This window comes from Syngnathoides biaculeatus, chromosome 12 (genome assembly GCF_019802595.1).
Source record: "Syngnathoides biaculeatus isolate LvHL_M chromosome 12, ASM1980259v1, whole genome shotgun sequence".
Taxonomy (NCBI): Eukaryota; Metazoa; Chordata; class Actinopteri; order Syngnathiformes; family Syngnathidae; genus Syngnathoides; species Syngnathoides biaculeatus.
This window is the reverse complement of record NC_084651.1, coordinates 23,586,388-23,607,510: the sequence shown is the minus strand read 5'-3', so window position 1 is coordinate 23,607,510 and position 21,123 is coordinate 23,586,388. Positions and strand designations below refer to the sequence as shown.

Genomic DNA, 21,123 nt, shown 5'->3' with positions numbered 1-21,123 from the left:
TAGGTTTGAAAAATTTGGGGAGCAGAGGTTTTGGCCCAATACTCATGATATCTAAAATGATACTAGTGTTGATAAAAAAAAATCATAAAAATAATCATTGTGATAAACACACATAAATTGCAGAACAGAGCAGTGGGTAATTATATTTTTTCTGTGAAATATGTAGTCTAGTTTTGTTTGTGTTACTGTATATTATATTTTAGCATTGGGTAATTATATTTGTTTTCTGTGAAATATGTATCTCTATTTTTGTTTGTGTCACTGTATATTATACTTTAGAATTAATTTAAAACATATTTTATTTTACAAAATAGGACATATGAAATGAACTCTTGTTTCCATACTTAAAAGATGGTATAATTGGACACCAGCGCAATCAAACTATTAAAGATGCATCTTTTATGATACAGTTGGCTAAGAAAGAAACAATTCATCAATTCTGTCACATGAGCTGTCTTTAAAAAAAACAAAAAAAACAACAGCACTTACCCAATTGGCCTGGATACAACGAGCTCGACTTGGGGCTCAGCTTGAGATTCAAGGATGATGTTGTAAACTTCTTTCATGGTGGCCCCTGGTAAGAGTTTCCCATTCCATTGCAAAACTTCATCCCCTGAAATGAGATGTTGTGTAATACTTGGTATGAAAGTCCTTTTATGTGATTAGGGGGAAAGAATTAACATTTTATTGTGAGTCTCACTTTGGTTTGCCAGCACGATGGTTTTTCTACAAGCCACAGGTTCCTGATAAAGATGCACATTTCTAGGAGGGCTAGGTTGAGCAGTGCGCTGTATGTTATGAAAATGATTTTTTTCCACTAGTTTGTTTTGGGGCATGGTGATGCAACTGCTTATAGCCTTGGCCTCACAGTCCATGGGACCAGGGTTCAAATCCGGCCCTGTCTGTGTGGGGTTTGCATGTTCTCATGTGTACCCCGCCTCCTGCATCAATGACGGCTGGGATATGCTCCAGCTCACCCGCGAGCCTCGTCAGGATAAGCAACTCAGAAAATGGATGGATGAATGGATGGGTTTGTTCATCTAATAAATACATTATTATTCAAATTACCATCGAACAGGATTTATTTAGTTTGCTTTTTTGTTTTTCGTTTTGAACTGTGAGGAATTGTCAAAAAGTATTTTGAAAAAACCTTAAGATGAAATACGTAAGGACATATAAATTCCGTGAAGAACATAATGAGACGGTTTTTGTTTGAAACGGTGTAAATGTTGATGTCATGATCCTGCCGCTTCAGCACGAGCTGTGCGGGTGCCCGTGCGGCTGCGCTAATTGGGAGGCACACACCTGTGCCTCATGCGGGCTGATCATCCCCCGTGTATATATAGGACCCGGTGACGACTGGTCCTCCGCCAGTTCGTTGAGCTTTATGTCCCGTTCCAGCACTCTCGTATTCCTGACTGAACCTGTGTGTACCGACCTCCGTCCGTTCTCCGACCAACCCCGTAAGCCTGACTCCTTCGATACCTCTGCCTGCGTTGATTGTTCTCCCGTGTACCGACTCCTGCTTGTCCGCTCATCTGCACCGGACTGCCTGCTCGATCCCCGACCCCTGCATATAATAAACGTGTCTCTTCTTGAACTACCTTCCGTCTTCCGAGTTCCTGCATTTGGGTCCTTCCTCTCGTTCCGATGGGACGTGACAGTTGATGCTTGCTGCCATGAGCAAAACTACCATACAGTATGTACTATATCTATATGTTTAACTCTTATACTGCATTTCCATTCCAGTGAGGGCTGATTTTATGAAAAAAAAATCTTAATAAAAGCAAGCCAAGAAAAGCATTCCATTTCTGAAAGAGGCCTGAAAAGACAAGTATTTGGATTTCTTCTGTATTTTGGAGGACTCACAAAGGTTGAGTATACCTGCTCTCAGATGTCCAACAACATCGGCCAGGCTGCCTTTCTTGACCTTGGTGATGAAGGCACCTAATCTCCCTGACTCCGTTATTCTCCCTCCGACCACCTACAAACAGAAAGATGGATTCCACGAGGTAGATAAAATATATGAAACCCTTTAGGAGAAGCTACTGAAGCCAAATGGTTTATCTTGCGTGCATGTCTGCGGTAAGTGTCCAGTAGCATCCTGACCTTCAACCCAAGTAGAGCCCCGGCTTCTTTTGGCATGGTTGTGCTCCTTTTACTGAGGGTGATTCTGCCAATCAGATGGTCACCCTCTTTGGACGGTTGCCAGGTTACAGGATGCTGCAACAAGAAACGGGAGCTTGCGAGACTTGTGACTGTGATCTGACCCATAACACTGAGCTACAATTAAAATAAGAACAAGTGCTATGAGAGAAAAGAACAACACATATTTCTTATGATGGATACCACAAAGTATTTTTTTCAAAATAGAATTGGATAAAATTTGAAATTTACATTTGAAACTTGAAGCGAATTCTTGGTGCTGTGGTAATTGCTTGTTGTCTTTGAAAATGAATTTTTAAAATGGACAGAATGCATTCCTGAAGGAGATATGAGAGGGATGTGGCCCAACAGTAAAACAAAGAGAGGACTGAATGGAACAGTAATAGTGAAAAAAAATCTTTTGAATTTGTGTTGCTTGGCAACAGACAATCAGCTGTTAGACGACTGCAGTTGTTTGTTTACTTTCAAACTCTTGAAGCAAACGTCAGTGACGTCGTGCATGCTGTGATAGCAAAATTCCAATTTCAACAATTTCTGCGTGACACTTATGATCTCATACCAGTCGTTGAAGACTTCAATCTGGTTCCTCTTTCTCATCCACTACAAAGTTCTACACAACATAAACAACAAAGGGTGTGAAACAGACCTCTTGTATGCTTAATGGGATTGTAAATGGAGTACTTGTACATTTTAATTATAAACTATTATTTTACTTATCCATCCATTTTCTGTACGACTTATCCTTAGGGCGAGGGGTGAGGTATACCCTGAACTGGCCAGTTAATCGAAGGCCACATATAAACAAACAATCATTCACAATTACAGCTATGGGGAATTTAGATTCTTCAATCAACCAACTATGCATGTTTTTGGGATGTGGGAGGAAACTAGAGTGCCCGGAGAAAATCCACGCAAACACGGGGAGAACATGGAAACTCCACACACACGAGGGCGAATTTGAACCCCAGTGCTCAGAACTGTGAAACACATGTGCTTACTCGTCATCCACCAAGCTGCTATCGTTTGATATTTGAATGATTCTTACTTTATTTTTGGTCTTTCATGTTTTATGCAGGCAGCCATGAAATGAGATGTTGTGTAATACTTGGTGTGAAAGTCCTTTTATGTGATTAGCGAGAAAGAATTAGCATTTTATTGTGAGTCTCACTTTGGTTTGCTGGCGTGGCATGGTGGAGCTGCTGGAAAGTGTTGGCCTCACAGTTCTGAGGTCCAGGGTTCGATCCCAGGCCTCCCTGTGTGGAGTTTGCATGTTCTCCCCATGCCTGTGTGAGTTTTCTCCAGGGACTCCGGTTTCCTCCCACGTCCCAAAAACATGCAACAATTGCCCCTAGGTGTGATTGTGAGTGCGACTGTTGTCTGTCTCCATGTGCCCTGTGATTGGCTGGCAACCAGTTCAGGGTGTTCCCCACCTCCTGCCCGTTGAGAGCTGGGATAGGCTCCAGCATTCTCACGACCATTGTGAGGATAAGCGGGTAAGAAAATGGATGGATCGGTGTTTTATGTAGGCAGCAAGGAATACATTGTCATGCTGCGCAAGATTGTACTGGTTTTCATTTGTTTGTGTACTGATATTATGGAAATGTTTTTCATCGGAATAATTCCAGAAACTATGACTTTATTATGGCATTATTGGGTGGAACAACAGTGCTACTACCTAGAGCGTCTGCTTCACTGTTTTGAGTACCGGGGTCCTAATCCCGGCCCCGCCTGTGTGGAGTTTGCATGTTCTCCCCGTGCATCTGCGGGTTTTCTCCAGGGACTTAATTTTCGTCCCACATCCCAAAAACATGCAACATTAATTGCTCCTAGGTGTGATTGTGAGTGCGACTGGTTCTTTGTCTCTATGTGCCCTGTGATTGGCTGAGAACCAGTTCAGGGTGAACCCTGCCTCCTGCACGGAGATAGCTGGGACTGGCTCCAGCATTCCCGCAATCCCTATGAGGAAAAATGACTCAGATAACGGATGGATGTTTTACATACAGCAAGTTGTTACAGCTGCAAGTGTTGTGTCACAGCATAAGTATCAAACTCAAGGCCTGTGGGCCACATGTGGCCTACCACATAATTGTATGGCCCCGTTCTGGTCAGCGTTCTATAGCGTTTGAGGAAACGTTGGTAGTCGCCCATGGTCGTCGGGATAGCTCCAGAAGAGCGTTGTTTGAACGCTAGTGAACGTCAATGATCGCAGGGAATCGCCGGAGAACGCCGGTCCGGAAAAAAAGTTTTGAACATGCACAAAAGTTCTCACCGAGACCAGCGTTCATCAACGTTTTTAAACGCTGCAGAACGTTCAAAACGTTCATGGAACATTTTACTAAGGTTCGCCAAGCGTTGCACGCATTTGGCTGTCGTTAGTCAGTCGTAACTCTAGCTTTACATGGTTGTTACTTAATCGTTGGCTTTGCAGTGAACGACTCACTGGCGACCTGTGAACGACCACTGAACAATCCCGTAGCGCACACAGCATATAACTAAAGTCAAACGAACGTCGTTTGGAGTACATTGAGCGTCATTTGTGCGTTTCCCGAACGTCCATGCATATGGGCATATAAACCGATGCTTTGTAAGCAAGGTCCATTTAATATTAAGGTACAGTAGAGAGCACCTACTATGGAAGATCCAGAAAGCAGCAGTTTGTTTTCACGGAAAAACTCCACCAGACTATCCTCAACATCCCGGTCCAGGATCCTACAATCCTTTCTCTGCTTCTTTTGTCTCTTTGTCGGACCGTCCTCACTGGGGTTTGTAAGGTGTTTAGGGTCTACAGGGGGTGTCACATGGTGCGTGACTTCGCGACGTGCTCTTCCTCCTGCTGTTGTTTTTCCTCCAAACACATTGCTCGTGATGAAAGAGGCTTAGCTTTCTTACTAGCAGCGCTAGTTGCTGAAGTCCGCGCCCAAACTTTTTTTCTTCTCGGCGGCACTGTTCTAACTCACGACAACAACTGAAGTGACTTTGAACTTTCCAATGTTTTAGTGCCGATTCCACTGTAAAAATTCCACGCCAGCAAAACGCTTTTCTGTCGTTATTCACCCATTGGTCACACGCTCAACACTCTCGTCTTACGTTGACAAATCGCTCGTCGCGCCCCAATGATGCGTTTGCACACGCTAATGGTTTTTAGGGGTACCTTATTTGGTCACTGTTACATGCTTTTTGTGCGTTGGACACACGCTAAGTCATGCGTTAGACACACGTTAATCACACGCCAGATGTGTCATCCGCGTTTGAGAACGCTGAAAAATAGAACGATTGAAATGTTCAGAGGACGTTGACCAGAACGTCATGGTGTGACGGAGCCTTTATGTGCCCTACAAAAGAAAATCATGTGTGTCAATTTGCATGATTCTTGCTAAAATCTGAATAAACATTCACAACTGTCAAATGTAATCAAAAATAATGTTGAAATGTGGCATTATTTTTCAACTATTCCCCTTTTTACGGTAACTTGATCAATACTTGAGCAAACTATTCTCAATCTAATTTTATAGCTAGTTTTCCCTCAATTTGTTGCATATTTGAAAGGATATGAAAAGGTATGGTTTCATTGTCATAATGGCCCACTGAAGAAAATTTAAATGACAATGTGGTCCTTGACAAAAAAATTAGTTGACAGCCCTGTGCTCTTGAAATAAAGTTGAATGGACTGCATTTGAGTTGAGAAATACTTACGTGCCATACAGTGGGATCATGAGGGTAGCACTCCCAGTCGCCTGTAAGAGGAAGATGGGCTTTGTTCAAGTGAAACCAAGACAACCTTTTCAATGACCCTTAGATCTATACTATACTGTGTAAAATTTGCAAAAAAAAAATAAAAAAAAGCCAATCCTAGGTCCTTCTTCCCAAATTTGGAACCTCATTTGGAATATATTTTTAGTGGGGTTACAATTCATGGAACATTCAGGTTTAGATTTGTATTGGAAGGGGTGTGATAAAGAGATGTAATGTGATCCTTATGAGCTGCTCTGTACTAAATTAGAAAAAAAAACAACATTTGGTACGTTGTGTACATCACTGTTCAAGCAGTGTGGTGGAAAAAATAGAATGAAAACAAAACCTTCATAGAGAAATGGAACCGCTCCAAATTTAGAATTTAATCAATAACCTCTGGACAAATCTAAAGTCACACAAAATCTGTTTGAAATGTTGTGAAGTATAGTATATTAGTCAGCAATAGAAACACAGTACAGTTATAAGATCTCTGTGTAATTCACCAGAACTGTTTTGAAAATAACTGGCTGAGATGAGTTTCCTCCGCAGGGTGTCCGGGCTCCCCCTGAGAGATAGGGTGAGAAGCTCGGTCATCTGGGAGGGGCTCAGTGTCAAGCCGCTACTTCTCCGCTTTGAGAGGAGCCAGATGAGGTGGCTGGGGCATCTGATTTGGATGCCTCCTGGACGCCTCCCTGGTGAGGTGTTCCGGGCATGTCCCACTGGAAAGAGACCCCGAGGACGACCCAGGACACGCTGGAGAGACTATGTCTCTCGGCTGGCTTGGGAACATCTTGGGATCCCTCCGGAAGAGCTGGAAGAAGTGGCTGGGGAAAGGGAAGTCTGGGTATCCCTGTAGAAGCTACTTCCCCCGCGACCCGACCCGGAAAAGCGGTGGATAATGGAAGGATGGATGGATTTTTCTTTAGCTTTACAGTATTTTCCTTTTTGCTCAGTTCTCACCAAACTTAAAGGTGGAGTGTTTTATTGGTGCATGTTTATTGGACCATTTTCATTTTTCATCAGTGAAAGGTAATCTTCACTTTGTTGTATGTAGGCTAAAGTCAGGCTAAGTTATCCTTTGATGCCTTGCTCACAGTATTCACGCCAACATCTAAATACTGGTTAGTTTTGTCTGCAGAGGGATTCGAACCCTGACTCCCCAATGGCAAAAGTAAAATCCTTCTTTTCATTCCTTTGTCGTACATCATTCAATTTTAGTTGAGAAATTGTATTACGAAGATGGACTGTAATTACTTTTTCATGGCAGTAAAGAATGTTTGTAAAGAATTATTTTATTATTTTGATCAAATATTACTGATGCAGTAAAATTGATGTTCAATTGGGACAATGCCATTATTCCAACTGACCATTTCTGCTGTTTGAATTCTAAATACAGTATGTTGTTTTTATACCATAAACCACAAATTGTGGACAAATAATGCATGAATATATTCAGATCTTTTTTCAGAAAAGAATCCAAGAAACCAATCTAAAACAATTTGTTCCACAAAAAGAGTTACAAAAGAAGGAAATTAGTGCGGAAAATCCATGTTAAAACTGTTTCAGGCTACTATATTAATCTATATAATATTGCAGACAGTGATGAAAAATATTATATCTCTATCTAAAAATATTATTCTCGCAGCTGTACTCGCTTCTGTTCACATGTGCAGGGAGGCGTTCTTGAAATGTGTGCAGCACTTGAACGCCTTTGTTATGACATACAGTAAAATAAGAGTACAACAGAGGCGAGCATCCCTAGGAGCAGGCTGACTATGAGGAGAATGGCTTGTGACAGCTTATAGTAGCATTATGTAATCTTAAAACAAACTAAATTCTCAGTTTCATAACTCAAGCATGAACTTAAGTTTGTGCAGTGGTCGGGCCACGTGGTTGATAAAGTTATGTTCGCAGTCTTGAAAAGGCCTGGACACGTAGCGTTAGGACCCCATGGATGAGTTTCAATTACAATTTTCTTAAATAATATACTGAAGATACTATTGTACTGTAAATGTATACAAATACAGGCCTTCTGTACCCCTGACACCTAACCTCTTTTAAAAATAAAACCAGAACTTACATTTGTACTTTGTCTATATTTGTATGTGCACTTGAGTGCATTAATATATGGCTCAAGATCACACTTGGCAGAAGGAAGAACATGGTTCTGATTTCCAGTCTCGTCTTAATTGGTTACCTCCATTGATAGAAATTGAAACATTAATGTTGAAATTCAGGAAAAACCCATTTGAACAGGTTGGTAAAATAAAAATGGTCCCTACTTTTTTAGCATAAACTCTAATACAACCCGATAAGTATAACAGAAAATACACAGTACTGGAAAAACTTTTGCTGTCAAAATGATATGTACTGTGTATTGTCTGCAAATAATTTATGGAGTCGTTTTTTCAAAATACTGTGACAATGTTTGCTTTTCAGTGTTAGACCTGCTCGTGTTTAAGATGATGTTTTTACATAGCTGCTGCTGTACAATAAATATTTACTGTATACGATATGTATCACCTGCAGCATACTTGTGTGTGTGTGTGTGTGTGTTTACGTACTTGCATGCATGTGTTTCTATTGTTATCTCACAATGATTTTAAAAAGTCAAATGTTTTAAAAGCCTGCATGCCTCTCAGCTACCAGCAACTACATTTCAAAATTGATCCTGTCTTAGTCTGAAGCTAAAAAGGGAAGCAGTGTCTTGCTGCCATGCTGTAGTGTATACAGTACAGTAAAGCCTGCTCAAACACACCACATATCCTCCACCTGCTCAGTGTCATAATGCTTGCTGTTGTATGTAACTTTTGACTTCTGCCGAAACTACAGCAATCACGTCGCAGGCTTGTGTACACTGCTTGGATGCACTGTATTATTAAGTGAAACCTGAAAAACTGTCTGCCTTGTGATGCGATGTGATGGAATATCTTGATTATGCTGTGAAACCTTTTACGTCAATATCTCCAGAATTTGCTAAATTTAACATCCATTTTCTAAGCTGCTTATCCACTCTAGGGTCACAGGAGTGCAGGCGCCTATCCCAGATGCCGTTGGCCAGGAGGCCGAGTACACCTGAACTGGTTGCCAGCCAACCAGAGGACACATAGAGAGAGAAAACACTCACATTCACAATCACACCTAAGGCCAATTTAAAGTCTCCAATGAATGCATGCTTTTGGGAGGTGGTAGGAAACCAGAGTGCCCAGAGAAAACTCAAGCAGGCACGTGGAGAACATGCAAACTCCACATAGAAAAGGCCGGGATTTGGACTCTTGACCACAGAACTGGGAGGCCAATGGTCTAACCAATTAATCCACACTCCCGCCAAAGATAGGACAGCCATCCATCCACCCATCCTTTTTCTTAGGCGCTTATCCTTACAAGGGTCACGGGAGTGCTGGAGCCCATCTTGGCTGTCATCGGGCAGAAGGCGGGGTACACCCTGAACTGATTGCCAGCCAATCGCAGGGCACATGGAGACAGACAACAGTCACACTCACAATCACACCTAGGGGCAATTTGGAGTGTTCAATTAATGCATGTTTATGGGATGTGAGAAGAAACCGGAGTGCCCGGAGAAAACCCACGCAGGCACGAGGACATGCAAACTCCACACAGGCAGAGCCGAGATTGAACGCTTTATAGCTGCGACAGCATGCTACTCCAAAATAGAACATTTGAACAACATTTGGTGGTTCATATTTGCTCTGCAATTGGCAGGCAACCAGTCTGGAGCATAACCCCAAAGTCTGGCATAGGTTCTTACTGACAGTGACCCCAATGAGTATAATAGACGGATGGATATTTGGAGCTTGTCTTTTGAATGATGAAATGAAATACGGTTAAATAATTTTCAAACAAAAGAATTTGTGTGACAGACACTAGTCACTAGTTTTTAACTAGTATGAAATATACAGGGTGAATTAAGAAATACAGTACAAAAAAAAGCATGGTTTGTAAAACATATAGTGGGCATATAGCCAATCCTTCAACATTGATTACTAAAATGAAAACTATATGATGCAACAGTGGACAACTGCTTAGCACATTCACACACAAAATTCACACAGTCAAGGGATCACAGCAAAGATTCAAACACATTTTGCACTTTTAAGAAGCATCTGCCTCACAGTTCTGAGGACCTAGGTTCAAATCCAGCCTCGACTATGGAGAGTTTGCATGTTCTAACTGTACCTGCGAGGGTTTCCTCCCACAAGTATGGTAGTTTAATGGAAAACTCGAAATTGCTCATAGGTGTGAATGTAAGTGCAGATGGTTGGTTGTTTATGTGTACCCTGCGATTGGCTGGCAACCAGTTCACTGTGTACCCTGCCTCTTGCCCAGAGTCAAGTGGCAAGGCACCAGCACTCCCGTGACCCTAGTAAGGGTAAGTGGTAGAGAAAATGGATGGATTGAAAGCTATATGCATATTAATTGTGCTTACTTCATCTAATCGTATGGAGGGGATAATTTCTGAGCCTTTATCCAAATTATACAACTCAACACATTGCATTCCTAAATCACAAAAGTCAGCTTCTCTCAAAGCAGGGACTGTTAGGTTGTATTAACATCAATAATCCCAATTCTTGTAAGCATTATAAAATTAGTAAAAATATGGTTCCTTGTTTTTGCTGTGAGCTGTGTAGCAATGAGCTCTAGTTTCAAATAATGCTTAGCTGTGATGTGGCATCACCCCACTTTGAAATAACAATGTTAGAGCGTTAACAGCTGTGGCTTCTAGGGCTGTAGGACAATTTGCTATGTCACACACAAGTTAAACACAGGAATCAAAAGGGGTCAAATAGAGCCATCATAAACACACAAACATGCACACACATGTACACTCTTCAGAGCGACTGTCACTACCAACTCACTTCCTTAGGGCCAAGCTGAAAACAATATAATATGACACTTAGCAAAGCATTTAGAGACACACAAACATGCAGACAGTCAAAGACACACTTGTTTACATGCACACTGGTCACAATGACAGACAGGCTGCTGGCTCTGGCTCGAGGCATGCATTGTGTGTTAATTCCAGCACAGGTTACATGCAGTGCGATTCTTCTCCCAAAAAAATGTACAGAGAACAAACGTTGCATTTAAAATTGTCTTCATATTGAACATTGTAGAATCTATGATTATGGCCCAGTTGTCAATGGGAATCCCAAGAACTGATACACTTTTTCATTCCTGCCTCCTAAACCTCAACCACCCGGTTTGCTCCCACAAGAAACTAGGTTTATATCATCTAGAGCCATTAAACAGAAATTGAAGAAATCCCACGTTTGTAATAAACAAATTTTCAGGAATATTCTATATTTATGCCTTCATATCTCTGTCATTAATGTGTGACCTTTACAGGTATAGCTACAAGACTTTGAGAACTGCTTCTCTTGATTTGAAGCAGTTTGATATTATGTGCTATTGAACAGCAATTAGTTGATTTACCAAGACTAAAGGTAGACCGTCATTCTATAAACTCGATCGGTAAATAAGTAAGAATGCAAAGTTGAGTGTATTTTAGATTAATTTGGGATTTTTGTGACACACAAGATGGCGTAATTGCAATCCTATCCATTGTTTCTTCACTCAGGCGGCACGGTGGAGGAGCTGTGGAGCGTTTGGCTCACAGTTCTGAGGACCGGGGTGCAAATCGCGGCCACGCCCGTGTGGAGTTTGCATGTTCTCCTCGTGCCTATGTGGGTTTTCTCCGGCCACTCAGATTTCCTCCCACATCCCAAAAACACACAACATTAACTGGACACTCTAAAGTGCCCTTCGGTGTGATTGTGGGTTTGACTGTTGTCTGTCTCCATGTGCCCTGCGATTGGCTGGCAACCATTTCAGAATGTACCCTGACTCCTGCCAATGATAGCTGGGATTGGCTCCAGCACTTTCGCGACCCTCGTGAGGATAAGCAGCTCAGAAATGGATTGGATTGGATTTATTCACCCATTGTTTTGATTGCTTTGATGTCTACTGGTTGTGCTGTTCTGTTTGCTGTGGTGTAATGATTTCGGTTTAGTGTAACACTGTGGGTGATGATGGCGTGTTACTGGTGACTTGCTTGCACCGGTCATAGTTGGGGGAAAAAAGGGATGAGCCTTTTACTCAGTTACAATAATTTAAATGTCACTCACTACTTTCATCTATACATCCATCCATCCAAGTTCTTAACCGGTTTTCCTCACAAGGGTCGCGGGAGTTCTGCGGCCTATCCTAGCTGTCATCGGGCAGGAGGCAGGGTATAATTTAGAGTGTCCAATTAATGTTGCGTATTTTTGAGATGTGGGAGGAAATTGGAGTGGCCGGAGAAAACCCATGGAGGAGAACATGCAAACTCCACACAGACGGGCCGGGATTGAACCCTGGTCCTCAGAACTGTGAGGCGAACTTTCTACAGCTCCTTTACCGTGCCGCCACTTTTAGGTATACATTTCTTTCGTACAACAGTGGGACCTCTACTTTGGAAGGTATCCAGTAACAAAAAATTCAGGGTACAAAACGCCACCTCAAAAAAATGTTGACTAGAGTTATGAAGCAAAATTCAGGATACGAAAGAGAAAAATCGACGCTCGATTTGCAGCCCCCAAATTCCACGGAACATAAACATCCTGAATCTTGGTTTAAAAGTGGTGCAATAGAGCTTCTATTCCATTGACTATCGCGGTAGCATCTTCCTGGCATCCCATTGGCTATCGCTGTAGCATCTTCCTGGCATCCCATTGGCTAGGAGGGACGGACTTCGATCTTTACCCATGATGCTTTTCATTTCCCTTGGACATTCAAGTGTCACAGAATCACACGCTAGCTCTTTCACACGCTGTCATACACTAGCGCACATTGGTAAAATAAAACATTTTCAGGAGTTTTTCATTCATTTTTTTCCATCTTTCTTCACCCTGGCCCCCAATAATCTTTAGTGGAATTAAGTTGTGCGCATGCGTACAAGCGTACGTGTTTTTTCTTAGCTGTCAAATGTTTGCCCCCTCCTCCATCCCACGATACCTTTTGCTTCTCACCTACTCTTCGCATAGTTGACAAACGCCAAAGGTAAATTAACAGAAATTTCCTTATTTTTTAAATATTGTACATTGAATCCTTATTTTTGAGTTAGGGGGGTGAGTCGGGGGTTTGGGACGGATAAAGCTATTTACATGTAAAAGCACTTCTATTTATGGAAAATTCACACGATGAAACGACTTCTGCAATGAATTAATTTTATAAGTAGAGGTAACACAGTATCTACCAACTATTTCGACAACACGTCAGTCCAAATAAAGAGCTAGGGACATTTCAGTCTAGTTCACCAGTCAAACGACACGTGGAAGTCACGTAACATTTTCTATTCAATTGGATCTATTGACCTTCCTAGGCATAGGTATTAACACTAGATTATCCATCCTGGCTAATCAATGTGCTTACGCGATGACGTTATAGGAAATATCGTAGTCAATATTGAAAACAACATCCCGTGACTCGTTTTTACATTAAGGTGAAGAGCACCTTTAACTCATTTTAGTATTTGTCTGGCATTGTCTGCCAAAAAGTGAATATTTTAGCCCACTTCTAACTTGAAAAAAAAATTTGTGGTGGACTGAAGATGTTTTGTTGTTGGTTTGGCTGTGCATATTAACCCAAATTAGCCCTATTTTTATCACCAAATAACTGTAAAACATGCATCTCTTCGGGTATGTGGTAATCTCATATACACTCTATACACACACACACACGCACAAACAAGAATTTGCACGTGGGCATTTTTTAATATTGATGTTCATGCTCTGATTTTAAAAAAATAATGCAAGGTAATCATGATTAATTCAGAAATTGAGTAGATTTTTCATTGTGTAGTTTTTACTCTTAACGCTTGACACTTGGGTCAAATTTTTCAGACCTTTAATTATGATTATCATAGCTTTACTGTTGATGCACAGTTATACACTGAAGAAAATGTGTATTTGAACACCCTGTTATATTGCACGTTCTCCCACTTAGAAATCATGAAGGGCTCTGAAATTTCCATTGTAGGTGCATGTCCACTGTGAGAGAGATAATCTAAAAAGAAAAATCCAGAAATCACAATTTTTTTTAATGATTTATTTGTGTGAGACAGCTGTAAATAAGTATTTGAACACCTGTCTATCAGTTAGAATTCTGACCCTCAAAGACCTGTTAGTCCGCCTTTAAAAGTCCACATCCATTCTATGTATCCTGAATCAGATGCACCTGTGTAAGGTTGTTAGCTGCATAAAAACACCTGTCCACCCCATACAATCAAGCTTAATCTTAATCGGAGTGGAGCCCCATGCAAGATATCGCCTCGTGGAGTCCGCTCAAGGTTCCACTGGTTAAACCAGCACATCAAGGACCGTCTTAAGTTTGCCAATGACCATTTGGATGATATTGAGGAGTCATGGGAGGTTTTGTGGTCAGATGAGACCAAAATGGAACGTTTTGGTCATAATTCCACAAACTGTGTTTGGAGGAAGATGAATGATGAGTTCCATCTCAAGAATACCATCCCTACTCTGAAGCATGAGGGTGGTATCATCATGCTTTGGGGGTGTTTTTCTGCACATGGGAGAGGACGACTGCACTGTATTAAGGAGAGGATGACCGCGGCCATGTATTGAGAGATTTTGGGGAACAACCTCTTTCTCATTGAAGATGGGTCGTGGCTGGGTCTTTCAACATAACAATGACCCGACACAGACAGGAAAACCAAGGAGTGGCTCCGTAAGAAACATATCAAGGTTCTGGCTTGGCCAAGCCAGTCTCCAGACCTAAAGCCAAGAGAAAATCTTTGGAGGGAGCTGAAACTCCGTGTTCCCCAGCAACAGCCCGGAAACCTGTCTGATCTCGAGAAGATCTTGTGTGGAGGAGTGAGCCAAAATGCCTCCTGCAATGTGTGCAAACCTGGTTAACAACTACAGGAAATGTTTGACCTCTGTAATTGCAAACAAAGGTTACTGTACCAAATATTAACATTGGTTTTCTCAGTTTGTTCAAATACTGTGCTTATTTGCAGCTGTATCACACAAATAAATCGTTAAAAAACTCATACATTCTGATTTCTAGATTTTTCTTTTTAGATTATCTCTCTCACAGTGGACATGCACCTACGATGAAAATTTCAGACCCCTCCATGATTTCTTAGTGGGAGAACTTGCAATATAGCAGGGTTTTCAAATACTTATTTTCTTCACTGTACAAAGCGATGTCTCCAGATGACAACAGTTCAGTTGAGGTGTTGAGTCACTGTCTAAATCAGATAAATACCTGGATGAGACAAGGTGTTATTAATCTAAACAACAACTGAGATCATTATTTTGGCCAACAAAGAAAAGAGGATTGTCATAGATAAATTCCTGGACTCAATATCGTTAAAAAGCATAGAGCAAGTCCAAATCCTTGGTTTTACAACCTGACTTTCAACAGTGATATCAAATCTATTACAAAAACTGCCTTTGACCATCTGAATAATACATCCAGAGTGAATACTTGCATATACTTGAAGACCAGGAAAGGAGGATCCATGCTTTAATCACAAGTAGACTTGACTGCTTATGGAATACAATCCTAGTAGAGCTATGAGATCGAGATATTCAGGTCGAATAGTGGACTGCAGAGTCCAAAACAAAGACAGTGAAGCAGCATTTTACAATTATGCTGCACAAAAATTGAACAATCTGCCACCAGAAGTAACGTCAGCCATAACCATGAATGTTTTTATTTCCAGCTTGAAAACTTCTTTTTTTTTCTTTATGTTTTTCCACTTTTCAATACTTCTTGCACTTTATGCTGTTTTTCTACTTTACTTTCCATTTATTTTTTCCACTCTGGCACCAGTCCTCTTGAGAGGGGTCGGACTCTGTTCCACTGGAATTGCCCACGCTGAGAGGCGCCAAGCAGGTGTGGGTATTCATATTGCCCTGTGGTTCGGTGCCTGTAAGTTGGGGTTGACTCCGGTGGACGAGAGGGTAGCCTCCCTCCGCCTTCGGGTGGGAGACGGGTCCTAACTGTTGTTTGTGCCTTTGCACCAAACAAAAGTTTAGGATACCCACTCTCTTTGGACTCCTAAGTGGAGGTGCTAGAGAGTGCTACCGCTGGGGACTCTATCGTTTTCTTTTCAACTTCAATGCTTATGCGGGTACCGATAGTGAGACCTGGAAGGGCGTGATTGGAAGGAACGGTGCTCTGATCAAAACCCATGCGGTGTTCGCTTTTCGGATTTCTGTGCTCATCACGGATTGTCCATAATGAACACTATGTTCAAGCATTAGGATCGTCACACATGCACTTGGCACCAGGACACACTAGGTCGCTGTTCGATGATCGAATTTCTGGTCATGTCATCGGACTTGTGGCCATATGTCTTGGCCGCTCGGGTGAAAAGCGAGGTGGAGATGTCAACTTATCACCACATAGTGGCGAGTTGGTTCCGATGGTGGGGGAAGATGTCGGTCCGACGTGGCAGGCCCAAACATATTGTGAGTTTTTGCTGGGAATGTCTGGCAGAATGCCCTGTCAGAAGCAGTTTCAACTCTGACCACCAACAGAACTTTTCTCTTGTTCCGCACCTCCATTGTTAAGGTGACAAACCAGAGCTCTGGTCGTAAGGTTGTCTCTGGATGTTGTGGGGCTGTCCTGGTTGACATGCCTCTGCAACTTCGCATGGACATCGAGGACAGTGTTTCTGGATTGGCAGACTGGGGTGGTGGTCACCCTTTTTAAGGAATGGGACCGGAGGATATATTCCAACTGTAGGGGCATCACACTCCTCAGCCTTCCTGATAAGGTCTATTCAGATGTGCTGGAGAGGAGGGTTTATCAGGAAGTCGTTTCTTAGATTCTGTCCTTTGTCACCGATTCTGTTCAGAATTTTTATGGTGAGAATTTCTAGGCACCGCTGAGGCATAGAGTGGTCCAACTTAATGTTGTCAGTATTGTATCTCTCCTTTTTTCAGATGATGCGAATCTGTTAGCTTCATCAGGCCATGATCTATAAGTCTCATTGGTGTGGTTCACAACCGAGTGTGGATCAGATGGATGAGAATCACCGCCTCTAAATCTTAGACCATGGTCCTCATTCAGAAAAGGGTAGCATGCCCTCTGCACCTATAGGATGAGCACCAAGTGGAGGAATTCAAGTATCTTGGGGTCTTGTTCACAAGGGAGAGAAAAATGGAATGAGAGACATGACGTCAAAAATGCTGTTTCTGAAGAAAAAACAAGAACTGTAAATACATGTCGTTCCGGAATCTTGGACGGGAATACCAGCTGAAAAGTGTCACAAGTTGATTGACTACATGCGACACAGATGTGAAGCAGTTATAAAAAAAAACAAAAAACTGTGGTCATACAACTAAATATTAGTTTAGTGATTCAAAGAATTGGTAAATCCTAGAAACAAAAATGTTTGTACAAAATAATTACTACTGGTAACTTGTTTGACATGTAGCAATAAATTATGTACTAAAACATGGATTAATCTGGTTAGCTACATTCGAATGCAATATTTTGAATATTACTCTATGCAGTCTTGCATATCCGTCATGTTTGAATGAAAGTGCAGGCTACACTTTTTTCATAAACTGTAGGTGGGATACAAGAATGAAAGTGTACAACTTTTCCATAATCTCTAGGGGGTGGTGACATATTGGAATGAATGTGTACATCTTTTTCCTAATCTATAGATGGTGGAACATATTTAGAAAATGTGAGTTTTTTTTTTCATTTTGCCTTATACCTTTGACTGTGACTTTTCAATTTTTTTTTGAGGGGGGGTGCAAAGGCACACTAAAGATGAGAAATTACAGTAACTAGTAAGTGTATCGGAATACAATTCTAAGTAACCCTCGCAACCCTGAGTATGAGGAATACATAAAACGTTGACATTGAAAAGATAATTCACAAACACAGAAAAAACACGCTCAGAAAACTTTAGCAAATGCGTACCATATGACAAAACAACTAAACTTTGGCAAGACATAAAGAATAACATCAGTTACATTTCTTTCTGCAGTGTTCTAACCAAATATGCATGCCAGTGTGTACTATACTGACAAACATAGCTATTTAGTCAAAAAAATATTTATTAGGCTTACATTTACGTTGATGTTATCCAGGCATCGATCTTTTTTGGGGCATTTATCCTCACGAGGCACACGGGTGTGCTGAAGCCAATCCCAGCTATCATCAGGCAGGGTACACCCTGAACTGGTTGCCAGCCAATCGCAGGGCACATAGAGACAGACAACAGTCGCACTCACAATCACGCCTGGGGGCAAGTTAGAGTCTTGAATTGAATTAATGAATAGTTTTGGGATGTGGGATGAAACTGGAGTCCCCGGAGAAAACCCACGCAAGCACGAGGAGAACACACAAGATCCACACAGGCAGGGCCGGAATTTGAACCCTGATCCTCAGGACTGTTAGACCAATGCTCTACACCTGCACCACTGTGCTGCCTTGATGTTATTTCTATTGTTTTTAATTTTGTTACAAAATCTTAACCAAAGTACTATTGTGCAGACCTGATTTGGCATAGACTCCCGTATGCAGCCTGGATGTAACTTGAAGTTACTGATTGTTACATATTGCTGGACAATATACTTGTGCATTGTTTTGCTGTAAATGTATGAAGCACTTTACAAAATAAACGAGATGTTCTGAAACACTATCAATAAATGTCCTGGGAATTTAGGAGAGGTTTACCCTTTTTCATTTAGGATATCGTCAAATTATCATAATCGTAAAATAAACGTGTTTTTTTTTCCTTTTGCACATATAACCCACTTCTACTCCTACTTATCTCTCATTATTGATTACTTTCTGAGATTGCTGTTTCGTCCTTACATTTATAGACACTTAATCCCAACTCATGATGTTGTATGCATCACACTACATATTTTTCAACATTGCCCTTGCTCATATTTTGTGTGATGGATGGAAAGATGGCACAGATTAGTGAATCTCACCTCTCTCACTAACACTTTCGATTTCAGCATCTTCACAACTACTGTATTCAGGCGTGGTCCCACACTCCTCCTCTGAACTGCTGACACTGGTCTGCCTCTTGCCTCCTGCCCCAGGCCCTCGCTTTGATTTGTAGGGTCTGGGTGGTGGTGGACGCAAGGACTCGGATTGATCTGAGCTGAGTGAATCATTGCGTAACATGGTGTCAGTCTTGTTCCTTTTGGTTCGTCTCACTACGGGCCCCTGACCAGGGGCTGATCCAGGCCCTGAGCTCAGAGGTTCTCTGAAGTGAGGGGAGGGGTCTTGTTGCTCAAGGGTGTGTTCACACAGTCCACCAACAGTACTTTGTCCAGACATTACAGCATCCCTCACCTCCAGCATCATTCCAGTTGCACAGCCTTGCACTTTCACAAAATGGTCCCGGCTTCCAGATGGTACTGGCCCTGCTTGACCACTGTGGGCCATGTGCGGGTAGCCCCCCTCTTGTGTCCTTTTCACCCCACTACTTCCTCCCACTGGATCAATCTCTAAAGAACGTCCTTTTGTGACTCGGCGGCTACCCCTGTGTTCCCTGGATTCACCACGCAGGTCTCGATCCATGGAAACCTGTGTCTGCAACACGGGTTGACCTGACCTGCGCTCTCCAGTTCCAGTTCCTCCAGCGCCTCTTCCATTTCTCCTAGTGGAATAAATTTGTGGGTGGAGATCAAGAGAATAAAATTGTGAATAGAATACCATTTTTGGGGTTTTGTAAGACTCATAACTAACTGTTATTCCTGCAGTAGAGCTACTCCTATTTTATACGTGTTCAAGCATTAATTGTTCATGCATTGCTTCATAGACAATCACAGAAAAGGAAGCAATGTCACTAATAAGGGAAAATTACAGGGACCTTCTTTATGGATATTGAGAGGCCCAAATTCCCAACCAAATTGAAACGTAAATGTATTTGTTATAATAACTACATTTACTTAAATATACACCATATAAAATGTAATGATACGTTGAGAGTAGTAACAAATGCCAATTTAGTGTTACGTTCGTCATTAATTGGTGACATTTGGCATCGTTGTTGGTTTTAAATGCAGTTTGGTTACAAAACGTACGTGTCTCTTGGTGGTTCACTTCGTGACCGGATGTCTGTTCCAGCTGTGCTCCCAGGTGCAGTGGCTGTGTTGGGGTCGAAGGATGTTGTGGAGCCAGGAGGGGCTTGGGAGTGAGATCGGAGCTTCTTATTACCAGTGGTTTGGCACACAGATGGCTCACTGATTGCTGAACCTAGACCAGTGGGCTTTCCTGATGAACTGATGAACCATTCCCCTGGCTTGGTCAGTATCTCTTGTTGTTTTCGGCAGTTATTACAAACCCAGATGACCTACAAAAATAAGTCAAATTTAGAGATTACACAAAAATGGTGGTGAGATGTTGTTTCCCATGAGCTTAACATAACTAAAATATAACCTAGGGTTATATACGTCCACTAACGATGGTGCTTTTCCTTGACAGGGTTTCTGGAAAATGGACTCGGTCACATTTAACAATGGACACTAAGCAAAGCAAAGCAGACCAAAGCAAATATATTTGTATAGCATATTTAAAAAATAAGGTAAATCAATGCACTTTACATGATTAAAAGCATTCAAATGCAAAAATATAAACATTTGAAAATAAAAAGTACAATCAAAACAGCTTTCCATGCAAGAAATACCACTGAAAAGTGGAAGTATTCTAAAACGCATGAGACTGTATCTTTTTGTGCGACATAATGACGTTCATGTGCCCCACTCTGTTCATATCCTATATCATTAATTCATATTGTACAAATTGTCATTTCAAAAAGCAAAGCAAATTTATTTGTAGAGCACATTTCATACACAAGGTAACTCAATGTGCTTAACATGATAAAAAGCATTTAAATACAAACGAAAGAACAAGATCCCGGATACAAGCAGCCGAAATGATTGTCCTCCGCAGGGTGTCCGGGCTCTCCCTCGGTCATCTGGGAGGGGCTCAGTGTTAAGCTGTTGCTCCCCCGCACTGAGAGGAGCCAGATGAGGTGGCTGGGGCATCTGATCCGGATGCCTCCCGGACGCATGTCCCACTGGAAAGAAACCCCGGGAACAACCCAGGACGTACTGGAGAGACTGTGTCCCTCGACTGCCCTGGGAATGTCTCGGGATCCCTCCGGAAGAGCTGGAAGAAGTAGCTGGGGAAAAGGAAGTCTGGGTATCCCTGCTG

At 41.9% G+C, this 21,123-nt stretch overlaps 1 protein-coding gene across 8 annotated transcripts in view; it reads right to left on the bottom strand.

Moving 5' to 3' along the window:
• Positions 1-21,123, bottom strand: part of LOC133509598 (regulating synaptic membrane exocytosis protein 1-like) — a 123,321-nt gene that overhangs the window by 49,321 nt on the left and 52,877 nt on the right. For 7 of the 8 annotated variants that reach the window (XM_061836785.1, XM_061836787.1, XM_061836789.1 and 4 more), the window contains exons 5-10: positions 19,992-20,260; positions 18,888-19,564; positions 5,860-5,900; positions 2,110-2,223; positions 1,885-1,984; positions 490-613 (exon numbers count right to left, since the gene is read on the bottom strand). In XM_061836785.1, the coding sequence (XP_061692769.1) occupies positions 490-613; positions 1,885-1,984; positions 2,110-2,223; positions 5,860-5,900; positions 18,888-19,564; positions 19,992-20,260 (1,325 nt within the window). Of the gene's footprint in view, positions 1-489; positions 614-1,884; positions 1,985-2,109; positions 2,224-5,859; positions 5,901-18,887; positions 19,565-19,991; positions 20,261-21,123 lie in introns of those variants that run through there. The other variant, XM_061836791.1, reaches the window with a different exon arrangement.